Source organism: Silene latifolia, chromosome 3 (assembly GCF_048544455.1).
Source record: "Silene latifolia isolate original U9 population chromosome 3, ASM4854445v1, whole genome shotgun sequence".
Taxonomy (NCBI): Eukaryota; Viridiplantae; Streptophyta; class Magnoliopsida; order Caryophyllales; family Caryophyllaceae; genus Silene; species Silene latifolia.
The window spans coordinates 144298221-144320655 of NC_133528.1; the positions used below are offsets into that span (position 1 = coordinate 144298221).

The 22435-nt window shown below is 35.3% G+C and overlaps 3 protein-coding genes across 6 annotated transcripts; 1 reads left to right on the forward strand and 2 right to left on the reverse strand.

The window, feature by feature from the left end:
• The first annotated feature begins 952 nt into the window (after nt 1-952).
• LOC141648268 (putative ubiquitin-conjugating enzyme E2 23) lies at nt 953-8760 on the forward strand. Of its 3 annotated transcripts, none has more exons than XM_074456812.1 (9): nt 953-1709; nt 2952-4997; nt 5147-5281; nt 6015-6452; nt 7016-7085; nt 7168-7307; nt 7399-7710; nt 7998-8295; nt 8373-8760. In XM_074456812.1, the coding sequence occupies exons 2-8, from the start codon at nt 2961-2963 to the stop codon at nt 8247-8249; spliced, it is 3384 nt and encodes a 1127-aa protein (XP_074312913.1). In that variant the 5' UTR covers nt 953-1709; nt 2952-2960; the 3' UTR covers nt 8250-8295; nt 8373-8760. The 3 variants fall into 3 exon arrangements, with proteins under 3 accessions (XP_074312913.1, XP_074312911.1, XP_074312912.1); XM_074456811.1 differs by having other exon boundaries at nt 1067-1709; nt 6009-6452; XM_074456810.1 differs by having other exon boundaries at nt 1036-1709; nt 6009-6452; nt 7998-8760.
• Nucleotides 8761-12324: 3564 nt separating this feature from the next.
• Nucleotides 12325-13121, reverse strand: LOC141648269 (uncharacterized). The gene has a single exon (XM_074456813.1). It carries the CDS (start codon nt 12966-12968, stop codon nt 12570-12572), a length of 399 nt encoding a protein of 132 aa, XP_074312914.1. The 5' UTR covers nt 12969-13121; the 3' UTR covers nt 12325-12569.
• Nucleotides 13122-14168: 1047 nt separating this feature from the next.
• LOC141648271 (transcription factor ABORTED MICROSPORES) lies at nt 14169-21323 on the reverse strand. Of its 2 annotated transcripts, XM_074456815.1 has the most exons (9): nt 20903-21323; nt 20306-20399; nt 19913-20083; nt 19648-19726; nt 19343-19411; nt 17686-18264; nt 16427-16732; nt 15767-15943; nt 14169-14578 (listed from the first exon to the last, which is right to left on the reverse strand). In XM_074456815.1, exons 2-9 carry the CDS (start codon nt 20392-20394, stop codon nt 14396-14398), a joined length of 1653 nt encoding a protein of 550 aa, XP_074312916.1. In that variant the 5' UTR covers nt 20395-20399; nt 20903-21323; the 3' UTR covers nt 14169-14395. The 2 variants fall into 2 exon arrangements, with proteins under 2 accessions (XP_074312916.1, XP_074312917.1); XM_074456816.1 differs by lacking the exon at nt 19343-19411 and having other exon boundaries at nt 20903-21181.
• Between the last annotated feature and the right edge of the window lie 1112 nt (nt 21324-22435).

Below are 22435 nucleotides of genomic sequence, written 5' to 3' on the forward strand. Positions count from 1 at the left end.
ATTTTACATGAAATATTCAAATTTTTTGAACTGAAAAACTAAGAGGTCATAACTCGTGTTTACGAGCTCAGAAAGTGACACTTTTTAGCATATGTTTTGTGGGATAGATTTGGTCCGATACTTTTTACCTCACTTTCATGTAGTTACAATTACATGAAGCCGATTGTAAAGCAAATACAAACAATTCACTGGGATGAGCGAAATACAAATGTATAATTTGTTAACCCTAAAGCTAGTAAAGTCGGGAATAATGAATTACTTGCTCCTTTTTGTTTTTTTGTCATTTTTTCTTTTTTTATGTATTACATATTCTCTATATATTACCAAAGGTTAATTAGGAAAATAAAGGTACTTTTTAGCTATTTGATTGGTGAGAAATGTTTGTTACCCCATATGTTTTTAAATCATTATTATTGTACATTGTACATCAGTTCGGTCGTCCGGATCCCATGTCCTAATTTTGTGTCCCATTTTATGTCTCATTGCCTTTATCTTTTGACACATAATCATCTTATAATATTTATACAATTATTATCTTATAATATTTATACACTAGTACGTCATTTTCCAATACTTTATTTATTCATGTTCAAACTTCTAAACGACATATACATAAAACGGAATAGTTGTTATTAATTTGTAGTCGATGATATTTTTATGTGAATAAACAACTTCAGATATAAGTAAATCACAACTTATCCCCCCTTTTTACCGAGTTTTATTCAAATTTTCAAAGGGACGATTTTACATAATTCTTTACATGATTATTTCATTTACGCATTACTTTAATCACTAATACATACATGCAACCCCTATTATTATAGGATTCCAACAAATAATATATTTATTTGTACTTAATTAGTAATTAAGTTAGGAAAGCATAACTTGACCTTGCAAACACGACTACCTTACCTCTTGTTTATCCTAAAAACATTCTTTCTTCCTATCATTTTCCATAGTTGGCACAAATACCATTACTTTCCTTCTACAACAGAATTTATCATTTTTATCTTATTTTCTTATTTTATTACAAATTCATTGACTTACTTTTTAAATAACTAGCTCCACATTTCATATTGTTGCACCATGACATCCCACCCACATCCTACTAAATGATTATTTCTATTTTTCATATTAGTCATCGTGCATGAGTCATGACAAATATAAGTTCGAAAATAATATTTTAATTTCTTATTTAGTCGATACAAAAATTATTTTTCTTAGAAAACTCCGATTTATATAATCATTTAAGAAATAATTTTCTTTTACACAACTTATTTTATTCGGGTGAAAGTCAGACTTTATAAGAATTGAATTTCACAACCACGATCATTTATTTAGAAATTTAGGTAAATTAATTCTAATTCTAACCTTATCGAAAATTCAACCTTTAGAAATCTAATTGTTCATATTTACCCCAAGATTATTGTATTCACAACTCAAATTATTCTAACAAAATTTCTCATCATTTCCTAAGCATAACTCCATTTCATTGTAACATTGCTCTTCTTTACCACAATTTATTCATTCAAAATTTCATATTTGTATAAATATTTGAACAAACCCAAAAAAAATTGAACCAATTGAATCAAAACCAAGAACCATTCATTTCAACTTACTAATTTGATCAACCCCTTTTTAGCTTATTTATTTCCATTTTCAAACCCATCAAACAAAACAAAAAATAATCATCTTTCCCATTTTTTCAGGTAAATTCTATGTTAATTAATTAATTCATCCATTTATTTATATATATATTGATTTATCATTTATGATTAATGATTCATGATTGTTTTGGTAATTATGATAAAGTTTAGTGCTTGAATAATGTTTGTGGACATTTTAAGAAATGTTTGATTGTTTGTTGCATTTTGATGATGAATTTGATTATGTTTGCCAATATTATTTAGCTTGATATTTGAAATGATGGTATAAAGATTGGATCTTTATGAGCTGATTGATTTAGGATTGTGTGGAAAAAAAATTGGATGGTAATGAATGAAATAATAAATTTAGATGTTTTGGGATGATTGTTTCATAATTCATGCTGGAAATGATATGTTGTTGGCAAAATATTCATAATTTGTTGGCAATAAATTTAGATTTTTTGGGATGATTGTAAGTTACCCTTAAGCTGATTGAAGAGCTTTGGTTTGAGCTGAGTTTCACATTGATTATATAGCCATTGACTCGGTCATTTGTTTAATGTCGAAGAATGGGTATCTCTAATGGTTTACATCGTATATGGGCGTGTATTTGGGGGAGGTTTAGGGGAGGGACGGGATCAGACATGGTTAGAAAAATCTGACAGGGGGTGTTTTTCTGAAAAATGCACATGCTTCTGGCTTTAAAATGAACTGTATCATAACCGTGTCCAAATGTTGAGTGTCGGACTTGAGTACACGAGGTAATACGAGCAGTCAGAATAATGTAGGCCTAGCCGGAAATGGGGGTTGTCAAATTTAGTGCCCATAGTAGGGGCCAGGGGGTTATGTACTTGTTTGAACTTTGAAGGACCTTTTATAACTTTGTGGTACCAAAGTTGGCTGTTGTGAGTGGTAAGGGCTCTCATCTCTTAAACAAATGGTCATAGGTTCGATTCCTGACTCTTGCGAATGAAAAAGCCTAACTTAGGAGGAGTCAACCCATTAAGTTGCCTTCAGTACCCCGAAGGAGATTGCCCCAGCTGTCGGTAGAGGATACTCCTAAAAAAAAAAAATAGGTTTGTGGTTAATGAGTAGTAGAACTGTAAAATTTGGTGTAGGCCATTTTTATCAGAAGTTGAAAGCTTTCTTAGTCATTATCATGACTCTTGTAGCACTGTTTTAGCTTTTACAAAAAATGGCTAATGAAATGGTAAAAGAAATAATGCTTGTCTTCCTGTGATATTAAATTTTGTTTGCTTTGAGTGATTGAGTCCGTCCTTAGTAGTTTTATTATGTTGTCTGCAGATTCTTTAGATGGAAACTGATCAACAGAATAGTTTAAATGCTTCTGACGGCACCATTAACGTTGGTGGAATTCCTTCTGTGAGTGGGGATGTTAGTATGGAGGGCAGTTTGGATTCTGTAGATAAAGAGCATTGTCTATTGAACCCTAAAATAGATAATCATATATATAGACAGGATGTAGTGAGACGCAATGATGGGAGTCTGATTGGGGTTGTGACTGAAGTTGCTGGTGATTCAGATTCAGATTCAGATTCAGAATCAGAGAGTGGTATTACTGATGACGACGATGATAATAATGATGATGACGATAATGATTCGCCATACACGGATGAAGATAAGGGGGAAGAGGAAGGAAATGGAGAAAGGATTGAGGGGAAGGTAAAGGATGACAATGTTGACAATGAAGGAGACGATAAGGACGAAAAAGGGGAGTCCAGTGAAAGCAGCGATGACAATGAAAGAGGTCCTCTTATTGCAGATCATGTTCGAGTGCTATGGATGGACGATTCCGAGACCTCTCATCATCGAAATGAATTAACAGTTATAGATAGAGGTTTCTTACACGGTGATTATGTCGCCTCTGCCCTTGATCCTACTGGGCAAGTAGGTCTTGTGGTGGATGTTAGTATGACTGTTGATTTATTAGCCCCTGATGGTTCCATCGTCAAGGATGTTTCTTCCAGAGAAGTGAAACGAGTCAGGGATATAACTGTCGGTGACTATGTTGTCTCGGGTCCTTGGTTAGGTAGGGTTGATGATGTTCTTGATAATGTGACTGTATTATTTGATGATGGTTCTATCTGTAAAATTCAAGGGGCTGAGCCGTTACGGCTCAGACCAATTGCAAAGAATTTGCTTGAAGATGGTCACTGCCCTTATCATCCTGGTCAACGCGTTAAGGCAGGCTCCTCCTCAGTTTTTAAAGATGGTAATTGGTTATCAGGTAGGTGGAAAGCAAACCGGCGGCTAGAAGCTACTGTCATTAAGGTCACTGTTGGATCAGTATATGTGCACTGGATATCTTCTTCTGGTTATGGACCGGATGCCTCTGTTTCTCCCGCTGAAGAGCAAAGTCCAAAGAATTTAAAGCTGTTATCTTGCTTTAGTCATGTTCATTGGCAGCTTGGTGACTGGTGTTTTCTTCCATCTCACGTGTTCTCTTCCTCTATTCCTTTGGATAAAGGTTTATCCAAGTTGCAACTTCAAGAATCAGAAAAGTTCATACCCGAGGAATCAAGTCAAAATGTTGAATCCATGGATCATGATGGAGTAGATACATCAGATGGCGCTGATGGAAATGCACTAAACAACATTTCACCAAAATCTAGTTCTTGTAGTAGTTCGTTGTCTGTTTCAAAGGACAATGTCCAAGAAACTTGGCATACTCGTCGCAAAAAGCTACGAAAAGTTGTGGTCAAAAGGGACAAGAAACCAAGGAAAAAGGAAGAGAACTTTGAAAGAGCTCTGTTGATTGTCAACACGCGGACAAAAGTAGATGTGGGATGGCAAGACGGAACTATAGAGAAGGGGCTGGACTCCACATTGCTTATTCCAATTGAAAGCCCAGGTGATCATGACTTTGTAGCTGAACAATATGTGATAGAGAAAGCAGCAGATGATAATGAGGAGTCCGCTGAAATTAGACGAGTGGGTGTTATTAGGAGTGTTGATGCAAAGGAAAAGACTGCTTGTGTAAGCTGGTTGAAACAGGTTACCCGTCCTGAAGATCCTCGCGAATTTGAAAAAGAGGAAATTGTTAGTGTTTATGAACTTGAAGGGCACCCTGACTATGATTATTGTTACGGGGATGTGGTTGTTCGCTTATCCCCAGCTGTGGCTGTTGCCGATGACTCTGAGGAAAATCTTATGAAATTGAATGTTTCAGATTGTGTGAGCGGAGACACTATGATAGATTCTAATGAAAAAGAAGCTGCAACTGGCGTGGAAGCTGATAGTGAATCATCAGATCTGTCCTGGGTTGGAAATATCACTGGCCTTAAAAATGGCGATATTGAAGTAACATGGGCAGATGGAATGGTTTCAACGGTATTTAACTTGACCCTGTTACTTTTCAGTTTTCACTCTTTCTTGTTTTGTTAGAATTTCTGGATAGATAAATCATGCTACTGTGTGACTAATCAAATGCTTCTGATTCATGACTCATGGTCTCACGTTGTCTATTGGCTTGGTCTCAGGTTGGTCCACAAGCAGTTTATGTTGTTGGCCGAGATGATGATGAATCGATTGTTGGTGGGAGTGATATCGGCGACGCTGCTAGTTGGGAGACTCTTGAGGATGATGAAATGGATGTCACTGATGACGCAGAGAAGGTTCTAGTTCCCTTTCATTTGTTTGTGGTTTATCTCACTCGCTACTTATGGACATGAACTGAAATCCTCCCCCTAGTCACCGTTTTTTTTTTTTTTTTTTTTACTTTTGTTTGCGTTTGTTATTTTGTTACTCCTTACTATTTATTCTTTTCATTATTCCTTAAATCAGCTCATAATCTCATATTAATCGACCACGAACTCTTTTGGCCATCAGTCCTGGTTTGTCTTTTCTGTGCAGTAAAAGGCTGAGGGATGTATGTAAGAGAGGAAAGTAAAGAGATAAAAAGAGGAGAGTATATATGTTATATGGCTTATGAACACCACTACCCATACTTCCGAGTCTTTGATGCAGCATTATTATCAAGTAACTTCACCGTCTATAGTTAGTGCATGGAAATCCTATGCTAGACCAAAGAGAATGATTGCGTAAAGAATTTTGATGGAAGAAACCACTCACTTAATGTGTTACTATGTGATAAGTAATTGTAGGCAAATTTTTTTAATATGTATCTTCAATGTCAAAAGTCTTTCGTTTCCACTGGAGCCAGCGACTCATTATTGGCTCACTATTGAAATATGATGGAATACAACAAAATCACGTAGTAAATTATCTGCAGTTCTGCACTTCTTGTAATTTATTATGGCAAGGAATGTCTGGATCATGCTGTAAGTGCTGGTTTATGTCTGTCGTTCTTGAGCCTTAATTCTTATTAACATATGGTTTCAGGAACAGACTCCTGATGGCACCGACAACAACCCCGAGGCCGGAAACGAAACAGCAGTCTCAGAAAATAATTCAGGCAGTAATGGCCCTCTAGGTTTTGCCTTTGAATTTATTAGAATGGCTTCTGGAATATTCTCTCGCGGACGCAACCATGAGAATTCCGAATCCTCTGGAGAAAATGAACTGCAGGTAGAGGAGGAAATCTATATTTCTGATGGAAGAGCTTCTAGCAATGTGTCTGACTCTCAAGTTCCTAGTGTTACTGATGACGGTGCTGGACATACAAGCTCAGACATGGGTGTATTAGATAAAGATGAAGCTATGAGCAGTTTGAGTCCTAATGGATTAGACACCGAGGCCCCTTCTGGTGGAAACCTTTGCAACTTTAAACGATTTGATACCGCCAAAGACCCATCTGACCATTTCTTCTTAGGCGCAAACACACCGGTACAGCTTGTTCACTCTTAATCTTATCCTGTCTTACCCCAACTCTCCGACACGTGCCATGTCTGACACGTGTCGAGTGTCGGATACGGCTATTTTGTACAAATTTTTCAATTTTTTGCTCTAAAATGAAGTGTCGAAGTGTCGTGTCGGTGTCGACACGATTGGTGTCGGACACGCGACACGGCAGCTAAGTGAAGTGTCGGAGTAACGATCTTATCTAAGTATGCACTATTGGCTAGAGCTTGTTGATGTTCTTATATTCTCGAAGTTCAATCCTATAGTGTGTTGTAACATACTTTTTCCTGGTGTACGGGAAGCCATGATGGCAGTTTGATGTTGACGGATTTCGGAACTAAGGTCTTAAGAATTAGCCCTGTGTCTTTACTAGCTAGCTTAGGTGACATAGTTACATGTAATGTGTGTGGATTGTTGATAGCTCTTCATGACCGCCTTTTTCGTTAAATTTCCGCCTTTCAAACAGTATATATGACATCTTGCTGTGGGTTATAGTATTAAAACCATCATCGAGGCTCTTACACATTTCATCTCGATAATACTTTCAGGGTAATAATGAAAGAAAGTGGCTCAAGAAAGTTCAGCGAGATTGGAGCATTCTACAAAACAACCTTCCAGGTAACAATCTGTCTCAAGTCACTCATCTTAATGAAATTTACCGACTTTAATTGATGAATAACTCTCCACTTTTGCCTGTTAGATGGAATATATGTACGCGTGTATGAGGATCGGATGGATCTCCTAAGAGCAGTAATTGTCGGTGCTTACGGAACACCATATCAAGATGGCCTTTTCTTCTTTGATTTCCAAATGCCTCCAGATTATCCTGATGTTCCTCCAGTGAGTTTAGATTCTTAAAATTGAAAAAACTACGAATTTCCCACAAATTTGTGACGTAAAATGACTTGGAAGTGTCCATTTTTTTTTGTAGTCGGCGCATTATCATTCTGGCGGGTGGCGTATAAACCCTAATTTGTATGAGGAAGGAAAGGTTTGTCTTAGTCTACTAAACACTTGGACAGGAAGAGGGAATGAAGTGTGGGATTCCAAATCGTCCAGCATCCTTCAAGTTTTGGTTTCACTGCAAGGTTTAGTTTTGAACTCGAGGCCATATTTTAATGAAGCTGGATACGATAAGCAGATTGGGACAGCCGAAGGCGAGAAAAACTCCTTGTCCTACAATGAGAACACTTTCTTGCTAAATTGCAAGACAATAATGTATCTTATGCGGAAGCCTCCAAAGGTAATTCAGATACTCTTCTTTGCTTAGTTACTCTAGTTTTTTTTTAAGACCGTCTTATGCGGAAGCGTAATAAGGACCCTAGTATCTCAAACGCTTCAGCTAATAAATTTGGTTCAAAGTTCCAATACAACCGAGTTATCAGAGATTAAAATTTAAGCATGATCATGTTTGAGTTGGTATCTGCTGCATTTTTTTATCGGAACAGATCAAATGCAATGACCGATTTAAACATCGTCTCAAACCAATATTTTTAATGCCATGAGCGTAATGTGCTTTGAATTATCCAGGACTTTGAAGATCTCGTAAGAGAACACTTCAAGCAGCGAGGCTATTACATTCTCAAGGCCTGTGATGCATACATGAAAGGTTTTCTGATAGGCACTCTAGCAAAGGATGCTTTAGTAACCGATACAAGTGAAGCAAATGCCACTTCTGCCGGTTTTAAATTAATGCTAGCCAAGATTGTTCCCAAGCTTATATCGAGTTTGACCAATGTTGGAGCCGACTGTCACGAGTTCAAACACCTCCAGGAATCGTAATTGGATTAAACGAAATCAGCAATCACTGTTTAACCCCCAAAAAAAGGTTAGCATTCTTTACTCCAGCGAAAACTCAAAAAAGTTGGCTTGTAGCCTGAAGATAAAAATTAGCAAAATGTGCAGGAGTAGATATTCTAACTTTGCTTACAACATACTTTGATTCTTTTGTACGCTAATCGCGATGGATTTCGCTTGCCTTCGGCCGGGAATGGCAAAGCCCGGAAGAACGCATTCTGATTATTTTTTCGGGGGAATGAACCCCGTTTTATTTGTACATGAACTTGTATAAGAAGCCGGTGAGACATAACTGTATTTGTGTGTTTACCATTGAAATTTGTTTAAATCCCAAGAAAAAAAAGGGTTCCAGAGAGAAAGAGTTGACAATGTAGCCTCTCTCAATGTTGTAATTTCAGCATACTGTATCTTCAAAGAAAAGAATAATTATAAGTTGAGCTTTGTTTCAACTTTCGGACAATTATACATTTCAATTAAGTAGCGTATTTCTCGTTAATCTAAGTCATAGTCCTTTAATGCAGTTCTCGACGCAATTTTTGGACTACTAATGGAAAGAGCATTTACTTGTAACGGCACATTCTGTCTAAATAATTTTTTTCATAATAGTTGTAGACATTGACAGTTTTCCATATTTCCAGTGGAGCCAAAGAGGCAAAGACTCATTACTCTTTGGTTATGGATTATAATGGAATAAATCAAAATGGCTCACTAAAGTGGCTGCTCTTGTTTCTTTTGTGAAGTAGCGGTCCTTCGATGCAGTTCTCGACGCAATTTCCATCTTGGGTCATTCGGAAACAGTCTCTTTGTGTTGCTAACACAAGGGTAAGGCTGCGTACATCCGACCCCCCTAACCCCGCAATTTGCAGGAGCCATTGAGGCACTGGGGTAATGTTGTTGTAGTTGTAGACATTGACAACTGCAAAGACCATAATATGCAATTTGGATCCTTTCATTTCTTCTCCATGGTTCAAATTTGGTTCTTGGGCAATGTAGTCGATAAGTGAAGAAATAATAATTATAATTATTCAATTAGAGAAATCGGAAGGAAATAGAGATGATCAATATTCAATTATACATGTGTCTTAAGTTTCTTCAGCAGCAAAATTTGTGTTGCAAGAAAGAAATATCACTGATATATGACATACATAGCAGTTAAGAATAGAGTAACATTGTATTGGTTCCTTGTGTTCAAGGAAAAAGAAAAGAGCAACATTGTATATTTGTAATTGTTGTTGCCCTCCAATTTATTTTGAATAACGAATAACACGATTTTATTGAATAAAAAAGGAACGCAACACCTTCAATAAATCTTACACAAATCAACATCAAAATACCCTTAGGGGTGGGCACCGGTCCAAAACCGGACCGGACCGGAACCGGAATCGACAAAATTCATGGACCGGGACCGGACCGGATTACAAAAATTCCGGACCGGGACCGGACCGGAAAAATTCCGGTCCAAGACCGGACCGGACCGGTTGGACCGGAATTACCCACTTTTTCAAATTCCGGTCCAAACATTCCGGTCCATTGGACCGGATCGGACCGGTTGGACCGGAATAAAAATACAATTTTAAGAAAAAAAATGCAAGCAACAATAATTCCGGGCATTCGGTCCAAACCGGTCCGGACCGGAAAATACCGGTCCCGGACCGGACCGGACCGGAAACCGGAATCTTGGAAAATGGTGGACCGGAGTCCGGACCGGTCCATTTTTTCGGTCCGGACCGGATTATGTCCACCCCTAAATACCCTCAAAACAAAACCGACACATCTAAGAAGCAACAACAACAACATCAGAGCCTTAACCCAAAATGATTTTGGAGTCGGAAACTAGCTTTCCACTGGGCGTTCAGCTGAATATTCCTAAAAACAGTAACCTTCTAGGGTGAAAAACAAAAACACCTTATGAAACTAAACAAAAAAAATATGACTCGATTACAACAGTACAAACTACCAACCAAATAAATACAAGAGAATGAGGCAACAAAAACAAGCTTAACATGAAAATCCATTTGACCTTTAAAACATGTTCTCATCCTCTGAGTTCTGTGACATCCCTTCGAGCACACGAAACACCTTCCTCGTATCAATTGATCGATCCTTCTCTTTCGTATTGGTATAGATTTGAGACGATATTCTCTTAATTATCATCAAGAAGAAGCTGTAAGGGTTGGAGGTTCTCCAACCCATTTCAACTCATTCTTTAGCAATTATACAGTTGAGCATACAATGAAATACGGAGTACCCTCTAGAAGGTCAGTATATCTATGAACGAAACACTCCTCATGATCTATATTTGTGTCCATTAAGGATCTCTACACCATCAAATAGAAACCGCTAACTAAAGTTTGCTAGTAACAACAGAAAAAGGGCAATATACCTGAATTCCCATTTCTAATTTGTTTATCATAGTGCAATGGAAGATATTCCCTACTCCGAAAACAAAGTGGAATAGAGTCCCACCATCCATTAATTAGAACTTCCAAAATAAGGATAACGATTTGGTGTCGCATCATGTATGACACCCATTTTTCCACATAAACACTCGGAAGTGCAACAGTCATTAAGTCAAGTGTACGAAAAACACCACAACACTTGCTACGACTTCTATGTTTCAGTTCAGTACTGACTCATGCATCCTATCTTGTTTTATAAGATAAAAATCTAGAAGTACTAGAGGGATCATATTAGGATAAAAAGATTGGACTTTCCTACTCAAGAATCAGCGGAATGGATGAATATCAATCAGGGGAGTAACTAACAATACTGCAATACAAGCGGAGCCCTGGCAAAAAAAGCTCGTAAATAATAACTTCATATGGCCATTTCTACGGTTCTACCCAACTTCTAGTGCATGCGTGACTATAATTTCTACAATTTAGCACTCTCCAGAAGAACTTTGTTAATGACCATCTCGCTCGATGGGTTATGAAGGTAGAAAAGATCAGCATACAAACGTATGTCTCTATATCTTAAAACATAATTTTGCAAAAGAGCCCCAATGTCCAAGGTTCAAAAGGTTGCAACTCATAGCTATAATCTTCTCGGAAGCATAACCTAACAAAGAACTGTCTCCTTATCACATCCTGATCCCTACCTCCCTTTACCCACTAATCACACACATGGTTGCATATGTTAGCTACTAGCTGATAAAATCATGGAAGGTTTGTACCAATGACGTGGTTCAAACTCTGTAAGCATATAAAAAAACGAACCACATTCATGGAAGCCCACCTCTAACTAGAGTCTCATAATCCTCTTGAGTATTGAAAAACAATAGGCCATAGGTGAACGTTGGGTGAACGTGTGAGATACACAAGGCGTGGGTGTAATTTTTCTCTCGACAAAATTACTTCCTCATAACTCTCCACCAACCTAATCAAAGCCTACACAAGAAGTCTCATAACAAGAACAAACTAGAATCCTCCTCCAACCCAATTACCCAAGTAACCCAACCCAATCCAATCTTCAAATACGTCAAAATATGCGAGGGAAACTTTGAAATATCGGAAAATTGGATTGGATCCTAGAGCATGAGTATTTTACCAATGAGCCCAAGTCATGATTTTTCTAGCTAAATTACCTCCTCATAACTATCCATCAACCTAATCAACGCCTCCCCAGAAAGTCTTATACCAGAATTATGTTACTCGGACTCGCTATATAAGTGTCGGATATAGTATTTTTCCGTGAAGTTATCGAAGTGTTATGTTGTGTCTGTGTCATCATATCATCATATCAGAGACGCAACACGTGACAAGAAGTGAAATGTCGGAGTAACATAGATGAGATCAAAAGACAATCCTTCCAACCCAACGCAACACGTGACAAGAAGTGAAATGTCGGAGTAACATAGGTGAGATAAAAATACAATCCTTCCAACCAAATCTTCACATACCTCAAAATATTTTGCGGGAAACTTTGAAATATGAGACGATTGGATTGGATTGGACCCGAAGGAGTATAACAAGCATACGCAATTCAAAACAATCGTATAATCACACAAAAGTATACCTTCATCAAACTAACATTCTCATATAGAATCCCTAATCTAAAATTAGCTAACAAAACACATCATATTCAACAAAAACATTACACAAATGCCATTAAAACACTTGATAAGCTAATCACAATCAATAATTGATAGCAAATCAGTAGAAATTAATCCATTTATTGCACAATTAAACCCTTAATCAAAGATTACTCCTTTAAAAACTCCATTAATCAGAAGAGCTACAAACTCATAAAACCCAAAAAAAAAAACAATTTTTTCAAAGAAAAGAGAGAGAAAGACATGATCGATCATACAGAGGTCTTAATCAGATTCCTTCGAGCCAAAAACCTAGCAATTGGAGGAGTAAGAGCAAGAGTAATCGGAACCCGAATCGGAAAAAGCGCTTTGTTACATAGCAATGCAAGTGCAAATGCTCCACCACTCGTCGCCGCAAGCTCAGCAGTGCGATTCCTCTTCTTCTCCAGCTCCGGCGCCATCACTGCCGGCTCACGTTGTTCTCCGTCGGTGACGGTGGTCTTCGCGGTTCCCATGCCGACTTTTTCGAGGAGAGATTCGACGTCGACATTGTTGTTAATGGCGACGTAGAGAGCAGAGATTGAAGCTGCGGAAATGGAGACGTGTACACCGATGCCTACTTTGCCGTACTTCTTCATCAATTGCTTGAATTTGGAAGCTGTTGACGCCATTGTTGAAGGTTTGGGGAAGATAATGAGGTTTTGGGGGTTTTTCTAGGGTTTTTAATTGAATTGGGTAACAAGATTTGGGGGTTTATTTGTTTGTCAAGAAAGTCGAAAAGAAGAGTGTGTGGAAGTGTCAAAATTGTGTCTCTTACCAAAACTTTTTCTTTCTAGAAAGAAAAAATGTTAATAATAATCTCGAGTTTTATTGGTTTGTCATTTTAATCTTACCTTGTTCGGAGTAATATACTTTTCTTTCAAATTCAGAAAAGTATTTGATATTTATCTTAATTTTTTTTTTCAAACGAGTTTAAAAAATAGTTTTAAATTTTAATATGTTGTAAATTTTTCATAATACTCTTCTTTTTAACAAAATGAATTTAGTTTTCATTTTTCCAAGTATTTATTCAATTTATTTAACGAATATTTAGCCATGTCAAAAATGGGTGCAAAACTAAAATAATGTTGACAATTTTGAGATTACTTTGAGAGGATTTATAACTTGGGATTTTGTTTAAGGCGAATTGTTTATTGGGATTAATTTTTTCTCTTTTTATATTGGTGGTACTTTTTATTATTTTTAACTTTATGAAATTTGATTATTTTCCAGTTTAGTGTGTTGATGTTTTACTAATACCCGGTATAATTTTTTGAAGGAGTTATGTTACATAACTTTTGATTTATATACCCTTACTTGTAATGAAAATTTGAACATTATTATTTAAATGTTGGTGTTAATGGATGAAATTGTGTTGATATATACTTGATACTATCTTTGAGCAAGCAAAATGTTAAAGGAAAATACATGTATCTTTTGGGAGGACGTCCTCCCTACATTTAAAGGAGGAGGGGCTTAGAAGCTGGAGAAAAAGAGGAATTGCAAGGCGGAGCTTGCAGCGATTAGTGGTGGATCATTTGCACTTGCGTTTCTGTGTAAGGTGCTTTTCCATTTTGGTCCTCCTTCTTTGAGTGTAAGGAGGACATCCTCCCGAAAAACACAAGTATTACTCAATGTTAAATAACTCAAATACATATCACCCAACAACCTTATCATAGTTTATTTTTCTGTTGATTTTATTTTGTTAAACTTTCTTGCTAATATTTGTTGAAGTAACAATTTTTTATTACATTTGAGATAATACCTTCATCATTACATTATAAAAATTAAACTTTCTAACTATACCATCCAAAAGGGTAAACATGAGAAAATTTAATGGAACCAACACATTTGCTTGTATTAAAAAAGCTTAAAGGTAAGCTAACATCTTTATTATGTGGTAAATTAAAAACATGACTCCTTGTGCTAATTCTTAGCAACTTAGTCAAGACAATTATTCAATTGTAGTTCTACATCATTTAAAATTTAAATAAAGTATGGAAACTCGACACCATGTTAGCTATTCGAGTAATATATAAGTTATCTAGGGTAGTTTAATTCAAGTATCTAGGTGATTGAAGTGGTTGTGGTAAGACCCAAAATGGCGGTTGTGGAGAAGATGATGGTGACGGTGATCAATCCCGTTACCATTCTCTGACCAAAACCCTGCTTGGCTACCACGAGTTGCTTCTAGCAAAGAGTCCCTCAGGTATTCGGCATGAACATTTTCACTGTCCCTTTTCTATAACAATAAAAAGCACGACCAATTGTTAGTAGACGGGGTGAAATTGGCCCAAAATGAATTATGTGACACAAGAATGAATGAGACCAGAAGAAAATATATAACTCAAAATAACCTAACGTTAAAAACATAATATCGGAACTAATCCAATTTAACCCGACCCATTCCCGACCCAACCAACATGTCATAAGATGTATGTAGGGAGATATTAGATATGTTACCTTGACAATGAAAACATAGGAAACAAGACTGATGCAACTTGTCATATTGACATTAGTTATTTCCAATCCAAGACTATTCAAAGCTTCCATCAATCTTACAATCCCCCCTCTCTTTTGCTCTCCAAATACCTTCACATAGAAATCATTCCCCTCTAGTTGTCCAACTTCTACTTGCACCTGCATGTTCGTCACAATCTCTCTCTGCAACACTATTCATGTGGTCCCCTTTCTCCACTAACCCATTTTGTTACCATTTTATCTCACAAAATATCCGTCACAAATGGTAACCCGTCACAAGGGAGACCAATTGTTGCACCTAAGCTTAAGGTTATTATATTAATGGACAAAACCTTAATAAACACGACCTGAAATAATCCAATCCCTCTATATACTAAGAGAATAAAACTTCTCTAAAATTCTCTCCAATATGCTCAAGCTTATATATGGAAACAAATTAGATTTTCATTTATTAAAGTAATTTTTTATTTAAAAATAACCTTTTCATTATTAAACTTAAAAATATACTCTTTTAATAAAAATAAAATAAAATTGGTATAAAACTATAATCTATACCTAAATTGTTACTCCTATTATTAATTTCGTGACGAAAAAAAAATTTATTAAAAGAATTTGTGGTAGTTAAAATATTTTCATAAAAAACACACCTCATGAAATTTCTCAATTCTCTTTATTAATTTTAAGATTAATTTTTGTTTTTTAAAATTTATGAGTTATAAATCTAAATTATGTAAGTGTTATAGTAAAAATTAAAAGGCCTAATATACCGCGCATTTGCGCGGGATCTACACCAGTAATATATACATTGAACAAACCTTAACCCAAAATGACCTAACGTCAAAGACATAATTAAATATCAGAACTGATATAATTTGACCCGACCCATTCCCGACCCAAACAACCTATTACAAGATGTATGTAGGGAGATATAGATATGTTACCTACTTACCTTGACAATGAAAACATAGGAAACAAGACTGATGCAGCTTGTCATATTGACATTAGTTATTTCCAATCCAAGACTATTCAAAGCTTCCATCAATCTTACAATCCCACCTCTCTTTTGCTCTCCAAATACCTTCACATAGAAATCATTCCCCTCTAGTTGTCCAACTTCCACTTGCACCTACATTTATGTATGTATCAACAATGGCGGAGCCAGGATTCAAACATAGGAGGGGTGGGGGGCACGAAACGGTAATGATGTAAGGTACACTTGAAAAACTTTCGAAAAATTTAACTAAAAATTACGAAAATTTCATCTGCTGAGGCGAGTGCCCTTGCTAACCCCCTAGCTCCACCACTGTGTATCAATAAGACAGTCTTCGAGATGATATAAGGTACAATTGAAAAATTTTCGAAAAATTTAACTAATAATTACAAAAATTTCATCCGTTGGGTCGAGCGCCCCTGCTAGCCCTCTAGCTCCACCATTGTGTATCAATAAGACAGTCTTATGGTACGATCGAGATGGACACTTTTTCAACCTCCAAAATCTTGTATTATCACCAAGTTAGTAAGTATATCATAGGACTGTCTGACATAATTTAAACAAACGTATGGATATGGAAATGACTGAGAAGGAAGTACGATTTTATAGGATAACTACCTCCATTTGTTGTGCTTTATCATTAGCAGTTTCGAGATCATAGTTACTCTTTAAACCGCCCTCAGTATCTCCGATATGAAATCCGTTTGTTGGCTTCTCATGATCATAATCTGTTCTAAACAAATGACCATTTACATTAGAAACTTCAGCACAGAAATTATTATTATGGTGCAAATCTGTCATAATGCTGTGATCAATTCCCTCGTCGTCTGAATTTCTCTCTAACTCATCTTGCAGTTCTTTTGCTTCCCTTTGCAGTTCTTGCACGTATGTAATTGCATCGCCGAGAATAGAAGCCCTATCCAACTTAAATTATTTTGTGCAATATAGAAACCATGTTAATATACAATCAATGCACTTTTTAATAAATCAGACGATGAAAAATACTTGTGTATTCCGGGAAGACGGTACTCCTTACACTAAAAAGCAATTCATAAAATGGAATATTTTAATAGCTTGAGTGTAAGAAGCATGTCCTCCCGGAGTATACAAGAATTTTTCGTCAGATGAAAAACAGGTTATTTGGGTCGGATTTAAGGATGTCAATGGATCCGAATCTTGTCCCGATCCTGGGATCCAGATCCAATAAGTCAGATCTGGATCTCAATATTTTGGATCCAGTGGATATGAATATGAATCGGACCCATATGCATAAAAACGGATTCAGATATGGATCAATATGATCGAGACCGAGATCCAGATCCTACCCTAGATTAATTTTAATTTTATTTTAAAATAAAATTTGAAAAATGGGTTAAAGAAATAGTAAAATTATATTCTTTTCTTAACGTTTTTGTCATATACTAAGTTATGATTTCTTTCTTACTAACATTTTTCAATTGTAAGAAATTATTTGTTATTGCTAGTGTAATTTATGAAACTTCATTTCAATATCTTTACAACTTTATTTTTAACATTTATAGTCTAATATAAAAAAAATAATATGGTAATTTGTTTATCCCAAAAAATAATATTTTAATATTTAAAAAATGATTTTTTTTACCATGAAATGATACATGATAGATCCAGATATAGCCTATATCATGCGGATCTGGATATGAATCTGAGAATTTCAGACCCTGTGGATATGAATCGAATCTGGATCTGAATCTTATAGATCCAGATCCTATCCATTATCATCCGTAGTCGGATCATTCAAGTCATTTTTTACCTGGGTTATTTGGAATGAGCCAATATGGGTTAGGCTCTAAGACAAATAATTCTAATGTTGACGGATTTTGAACTCAAATCAGAATTACCTTGGAAATGTTAGGGACTAAAGAACGAAGTGTGTAAAGTCGTTCATTCAGTTTCTTCCTTCGCTTTCTTTCAGCAACAAGGTTCTTAGACTGGGGTCCTTTAGTTACTCTCCTTCTATACTTAGGATCATCATCATCATCTAGCTGATCACTGTCAGAGATCGAATCAACTCGGCTAACCTCTTGTTTTGGCAACGAACCCTTCTCATCATCGTCCTGAAATCCATTTTCAGAGTTGTCCAAAACATGTAAATCATCAACATTAGGTTGAATAAGCTCATCAAATCCATTTTTGTTGTTTTCGGAAGCATAGTTGAATTGTTGTAAGAAGTCCATTGAATTATTTGTATCAGAGAAGTTCAAAGTTGCTGTAATATTTGCAGGAGTGAATGGTGCCTGCAGAGATTCACCGTTCTGGCCGGAAAATGGTGGATTCGATTGTAGTTCATGTTCATCGATCATGTTCATGTTAACAGAGAAGCTTGGACCGACATTTGTCGAATTATTGATTTCTCCTTGCTCTATTAAGATGTTGCATTGAGCCATGACATAATCTATCACATTGAGATCTTCAGTAACCTTCAGAGTTCAGAAAAGTTCAAATATTTAGAACCTTGCTGAAATTTGCAGAAATTAGGCCCGTTTTGGTAATCGACAGAATGACGGGTTAATCTACTTTTAGCAGCATAAGTTAACATTATCTAAATTTGTCGAAATCTACCATTTATCAAACACACGTAAATAGCAGATTGACGGGTTAATCTACTTTTTAGCCCGAATCTACTAAATTTCACCCAATATATTCTTTGATTTTACCTCAAAAATGCCCTTAGTACACATTTGATGTAATCGCCAAAATGACGGGTTAATCTACTTTTAGCGGCATAAGTCAACATTATCTAAATTTGTCGAAATCTACCACTTATCAAACACACGTAAATAGCAGATTGACGGGTTAATCTACTTTTTAGCCCGAATCTACTAAATTTCACCCAATATATTCGTTGATTTTACCTCAAAAATGCCCTTAGTACACATTTGATGTAATCGACAGAATGACGGGTCAATCTACTTTTAGCAGCATAAGTCAACATTATCTAAAGCTGTCGAAATCTACCATTTATCAAACACACCTAATAGCAGAATGACGGATTAATCTACTTGTTAGCCCGAATCTACTAAATTTTACCCAATATATTCTTTGATTTTACCTCAAAAATGCCCTTAGTACACATTTGATGTAATCGACAGAATAACGGGTTAATCTACTTTAATTTTAGCAGCATAAGTCAACATTATCTAAAGTTGTCGAAATCTACCATTTATCAAACACATGTAAATAGCAGAATGACAGGTTAATCTACTTTTTAGCTCAAATCTACTAGTTTTTACACAATATGTGTATTCTTTGATTTTACCTCAAAAATGCCCTTAGTACCCATTTGATGTAATTGACATAATGACGGGTCAATCTACTTTTAGCAGCATAAGTCAACATTATCTAAAGCTGTCGAAATCTGCCATTTATCAAACACACCTAAATAGCAGAATGACGGGTTAATCTACTTTTTAGCCCGAATCTACTAATTTTTACCCAATATAATATTCTTTAATTGACAATAAACCAAAATCACAAAAAATGATAAGACTTGATTACTTGTTTAGCAGCATATAACTCAGCTAGCCCTCCAGGGATTGGAATTAGAACTTTTGTACCAACAGTTTCCTGTAATATATAGGACATGAACTCAATAACAATGATAAAAATAAATAATCGGTTTCGTCGTGACTCGTGAATTTAAATTTATTGGGCAGCTTATAAATTATAATGTGCATTCTATATATCGTCGACTATTCTATTATGAGACCGTCATATTGTATGAGACATCATCTCAAGTAATTCCTCAAATCACAGGGATTTTATTTTTGCTATAATCTATTATAAGAGATAACACAACTTACTTCATTTACGTTCAAATCCGAGACATTAGAGAAATTTAACCATCTAGGTTGATTCGAAATCAGGATCTCCATATTAATCCTGTATGTAGTTACATACAAGGTGTAAAATCAGAAAGATCAATACTTTATAGACTGTCTTAACTTAAAACTACACACAAGCTCTTTTTATTTCCTCTTGATTTCAATAGGGTGTGAAGGGTATCTTAAATTAAAACGGTTTTAAACAAAAATTGGCGAAACAAGAGAAAAATAATTAAGAAAGTACCCATCCAAGGTTTGAGAAGAGGGAAATTGAGAAAGAATTTCACAAGTAGTAGTTCTAGGGTGTGCAAACATTCCATCTCTGCATGTAAACAGTAACTCTTCACCAATTATTGTTCCATTTACAATGCTGGTTTCACTCCCACAACAACAACAACCCATGAACTCCAAGAACCTGAAAAAAAAAAGGCAACAAACGGCGGATTAAATTGGACCTGAGTTTATAACCCGTCAGCACAACATTAAATCTACTACCATTGTAGCTCCTTTTATAAACAAAATGAATTAAAATCGACTTAGCATAGCAAAATTGGACCTGTCTTACTCGAAACTTGGTAAAATGTAGAAGTAACATAGATTGGTGGAATACGAATTTAAATATTCCGTAAATACGTACCTTTGATCTTCACTTAATTTCCAAAGAATACAATAATCCCAATTCTTTGAGCCAACCAATTGCCTTAGTCCTTCAATAGGGGTTGACATTCTCCCTTCAACCATTCATATTAAAAATGTTAGATTTCTTACAATTTAGAATCATCCTTATTGAAGGGGGGATCCTATTTCAAGAAAGGCGAAAACTGGTAATATAATAAGGTAAACTAAAAAAAACAAAAGTCGTAGTTTTTTATTAAAAATTTCAATTTTTCATTGTTGTAAACGCAACTGTCCTACTAAAACCCCACTCGCTCTGCCACTGCCTCAATATAAGGATCCTAAATTATCTTTTACGGGTTCACAATTTTTTGTGTCACGAGCTTTATCGTACCCTTAGAAAGAACCACAAAAAATATGTAGAGGAAAAAAAAAAAAAGAGCATATATTTTTGGGTAAGGCTCTCTTACACAATATTATTATAAAACGAATCCTACTAATAAGTACTTTTGTATTTTGTAATTCGTTTTCATGTTAGTTAGTGGGATCTGTTTATACAATATTGATGTAAAATCGCCTTATAGTAGACCAACCGTAAAAAGGGATGATGTGCTTTTACCTGGACCAAAGTACAGTCTTTCGTTACAATATCTTTCTACCAAAGTAAGTATGGCATATAGAACAAGAGCAAACCAAGAACACAAAATAAAGCAATTTACATGGAAATAAACAAAACTTCCATGCAAAATTCTTGCTATTCTCAATCAAATCAAATATAACCAACATCATTCCTCAACTCACATCTCTTCACAATCATATGATTTTATTAGGAAAAAAATTAAAAAAAAAATTATTATTTTTTTGTAAGATTTTACATGAGAGTAAATATGATGATGATGATGAATGTAAAAAAAGAAAAGAAAATATATAGGGAATTAATTGAGAATTTTTAGTTGGGTTGGTAGGTGAAGTGTAATAGAGGTGTGAGATTAATTAGGAGTAATATTGTATGTTTATAGGGATTATATAAATGTATATTATTACTAAATAAGTTAGAAAAAAATATGTTGTAAATGATAGAAATACTATTTGCATGAAGCTAAAATGACGTGACTGAATATTTTTTAATTTTTTCTTTTCATTTTTTAGTGAAAATAGACCGAATTTACGGCGTCATAATTTAAAATCATTTTAAAAATTAAGTCTATGTAACGACTCTTTTTACTCATGTCAAAACAACGTTTTCAAATCGCCAAGTTCATAAAATATGTTAAATGATAGATTTCTTACATTTAAGGAAATTTAGACGTATATTATGTCATTTTGAATCGCACCCAATCACCTTAATACAATTTACTATATTAAAACGGTTTTTCTAAAATGTGCCCTAAGGGCACATGTTAATAATCTTAATATGGTATGATTAACAATATATTCTCACTAATTATGGTAACAATGAGTTTATAGTTAAATATCTCATGAGAATATGTTGTTAATCTTACCATATTAAGGTTATTAACATGTGCCCTTAGAGCACATTTTAGAAAAACCCATATTAAAAAATCCTAATAATACTACAATTAGGATCAGAGTAAACCTAAAACAATATACTCCGTATATTTTTTTGCTCGAATAATATACTTGAGTTAACTCTTATTCTCACCTAAAACAATATACTCAGTATTAGAAACCTAATATTACTAGGATTAGTAATTAAGTATTTAATAACATTGTTTTTTCCACTAACTATAGGAATAATCAATCTCACCCTATAAATTATAACATATATGCATTCATATGTTACACACGATTCAGTTTAATTCTACTCAATTCGATACAAATATACAATACTCAAGTTAATAATTACTCCGTATATATTTTGTGGATAATATTCAAGTTACACAAACTTTGGAGAGACGGTCTGAATTGTTCAAGTTATATGGATTTTAAGAGGATCTTCCGCAAAGCTTTAATGCTCGTGCTCACAGTGGCTTCAATTACTAATCTGTGCGTCGATATTGCGAGTCGTAATTGCACGTCGGATAACGATAACCAGCCCGTCGATTGCTTTTATAAGCGCCATGAAAAAACTATACTAAACATTAACGTAACAATTGTATGCTTAATCCTTGGTTCGGTTATGTTATTGCGC

Coding starts and splice junctions, on each gene's coding strand:
- LOC141648268 (XM_074456810.1), top strand. CDS start 2,961: ATGGAAACTGATCAACAGAATAGTTTAAATGCTTCTGACGGCACCATT. Junction 7,086..7,167: donor TCTACAAAACAACCTTCCAG/GTAACAATCTGT, acceptor TTTGCCTGTTAG/ATGGAATATATGTACGCGTG. Junction 7,308..7,398: donor ATTATCCTGATGTTCCTCCA/GTGAGTTTAGAT, acceptor TTTTTTTTGTAG/TCGGCGCATTATCATTCTGG.
- LOC141648271 (XM_074456815.1), bottom strand. CDS start 20,394: ATGTCAACCCCTATTGAAGGACTAAGGCAATTGGTTGGCTCAAAGAAT. Junction 20,084..20,305: donor AAATTAAGTGAAGATCAAAG/GTACGTATTTAC, acceptor TTTTTTTTTCAG/GTTCTTGGAGTTCATGGGTT. Junction 15,944..16,426: donor ATAAAGCACAACAAATGGAG/GTAGTTATCCTA, acceptor ACATAAATGTAG/GTGCAAGTGGAAGTTGGACA.
- LOC141648269 (XM_074456813.1), bottom strand. CDS start 12,968: ATGGCGTCAACAGCTTCCAAATTCAAGCAATTGATGAAGAAGTACGGC.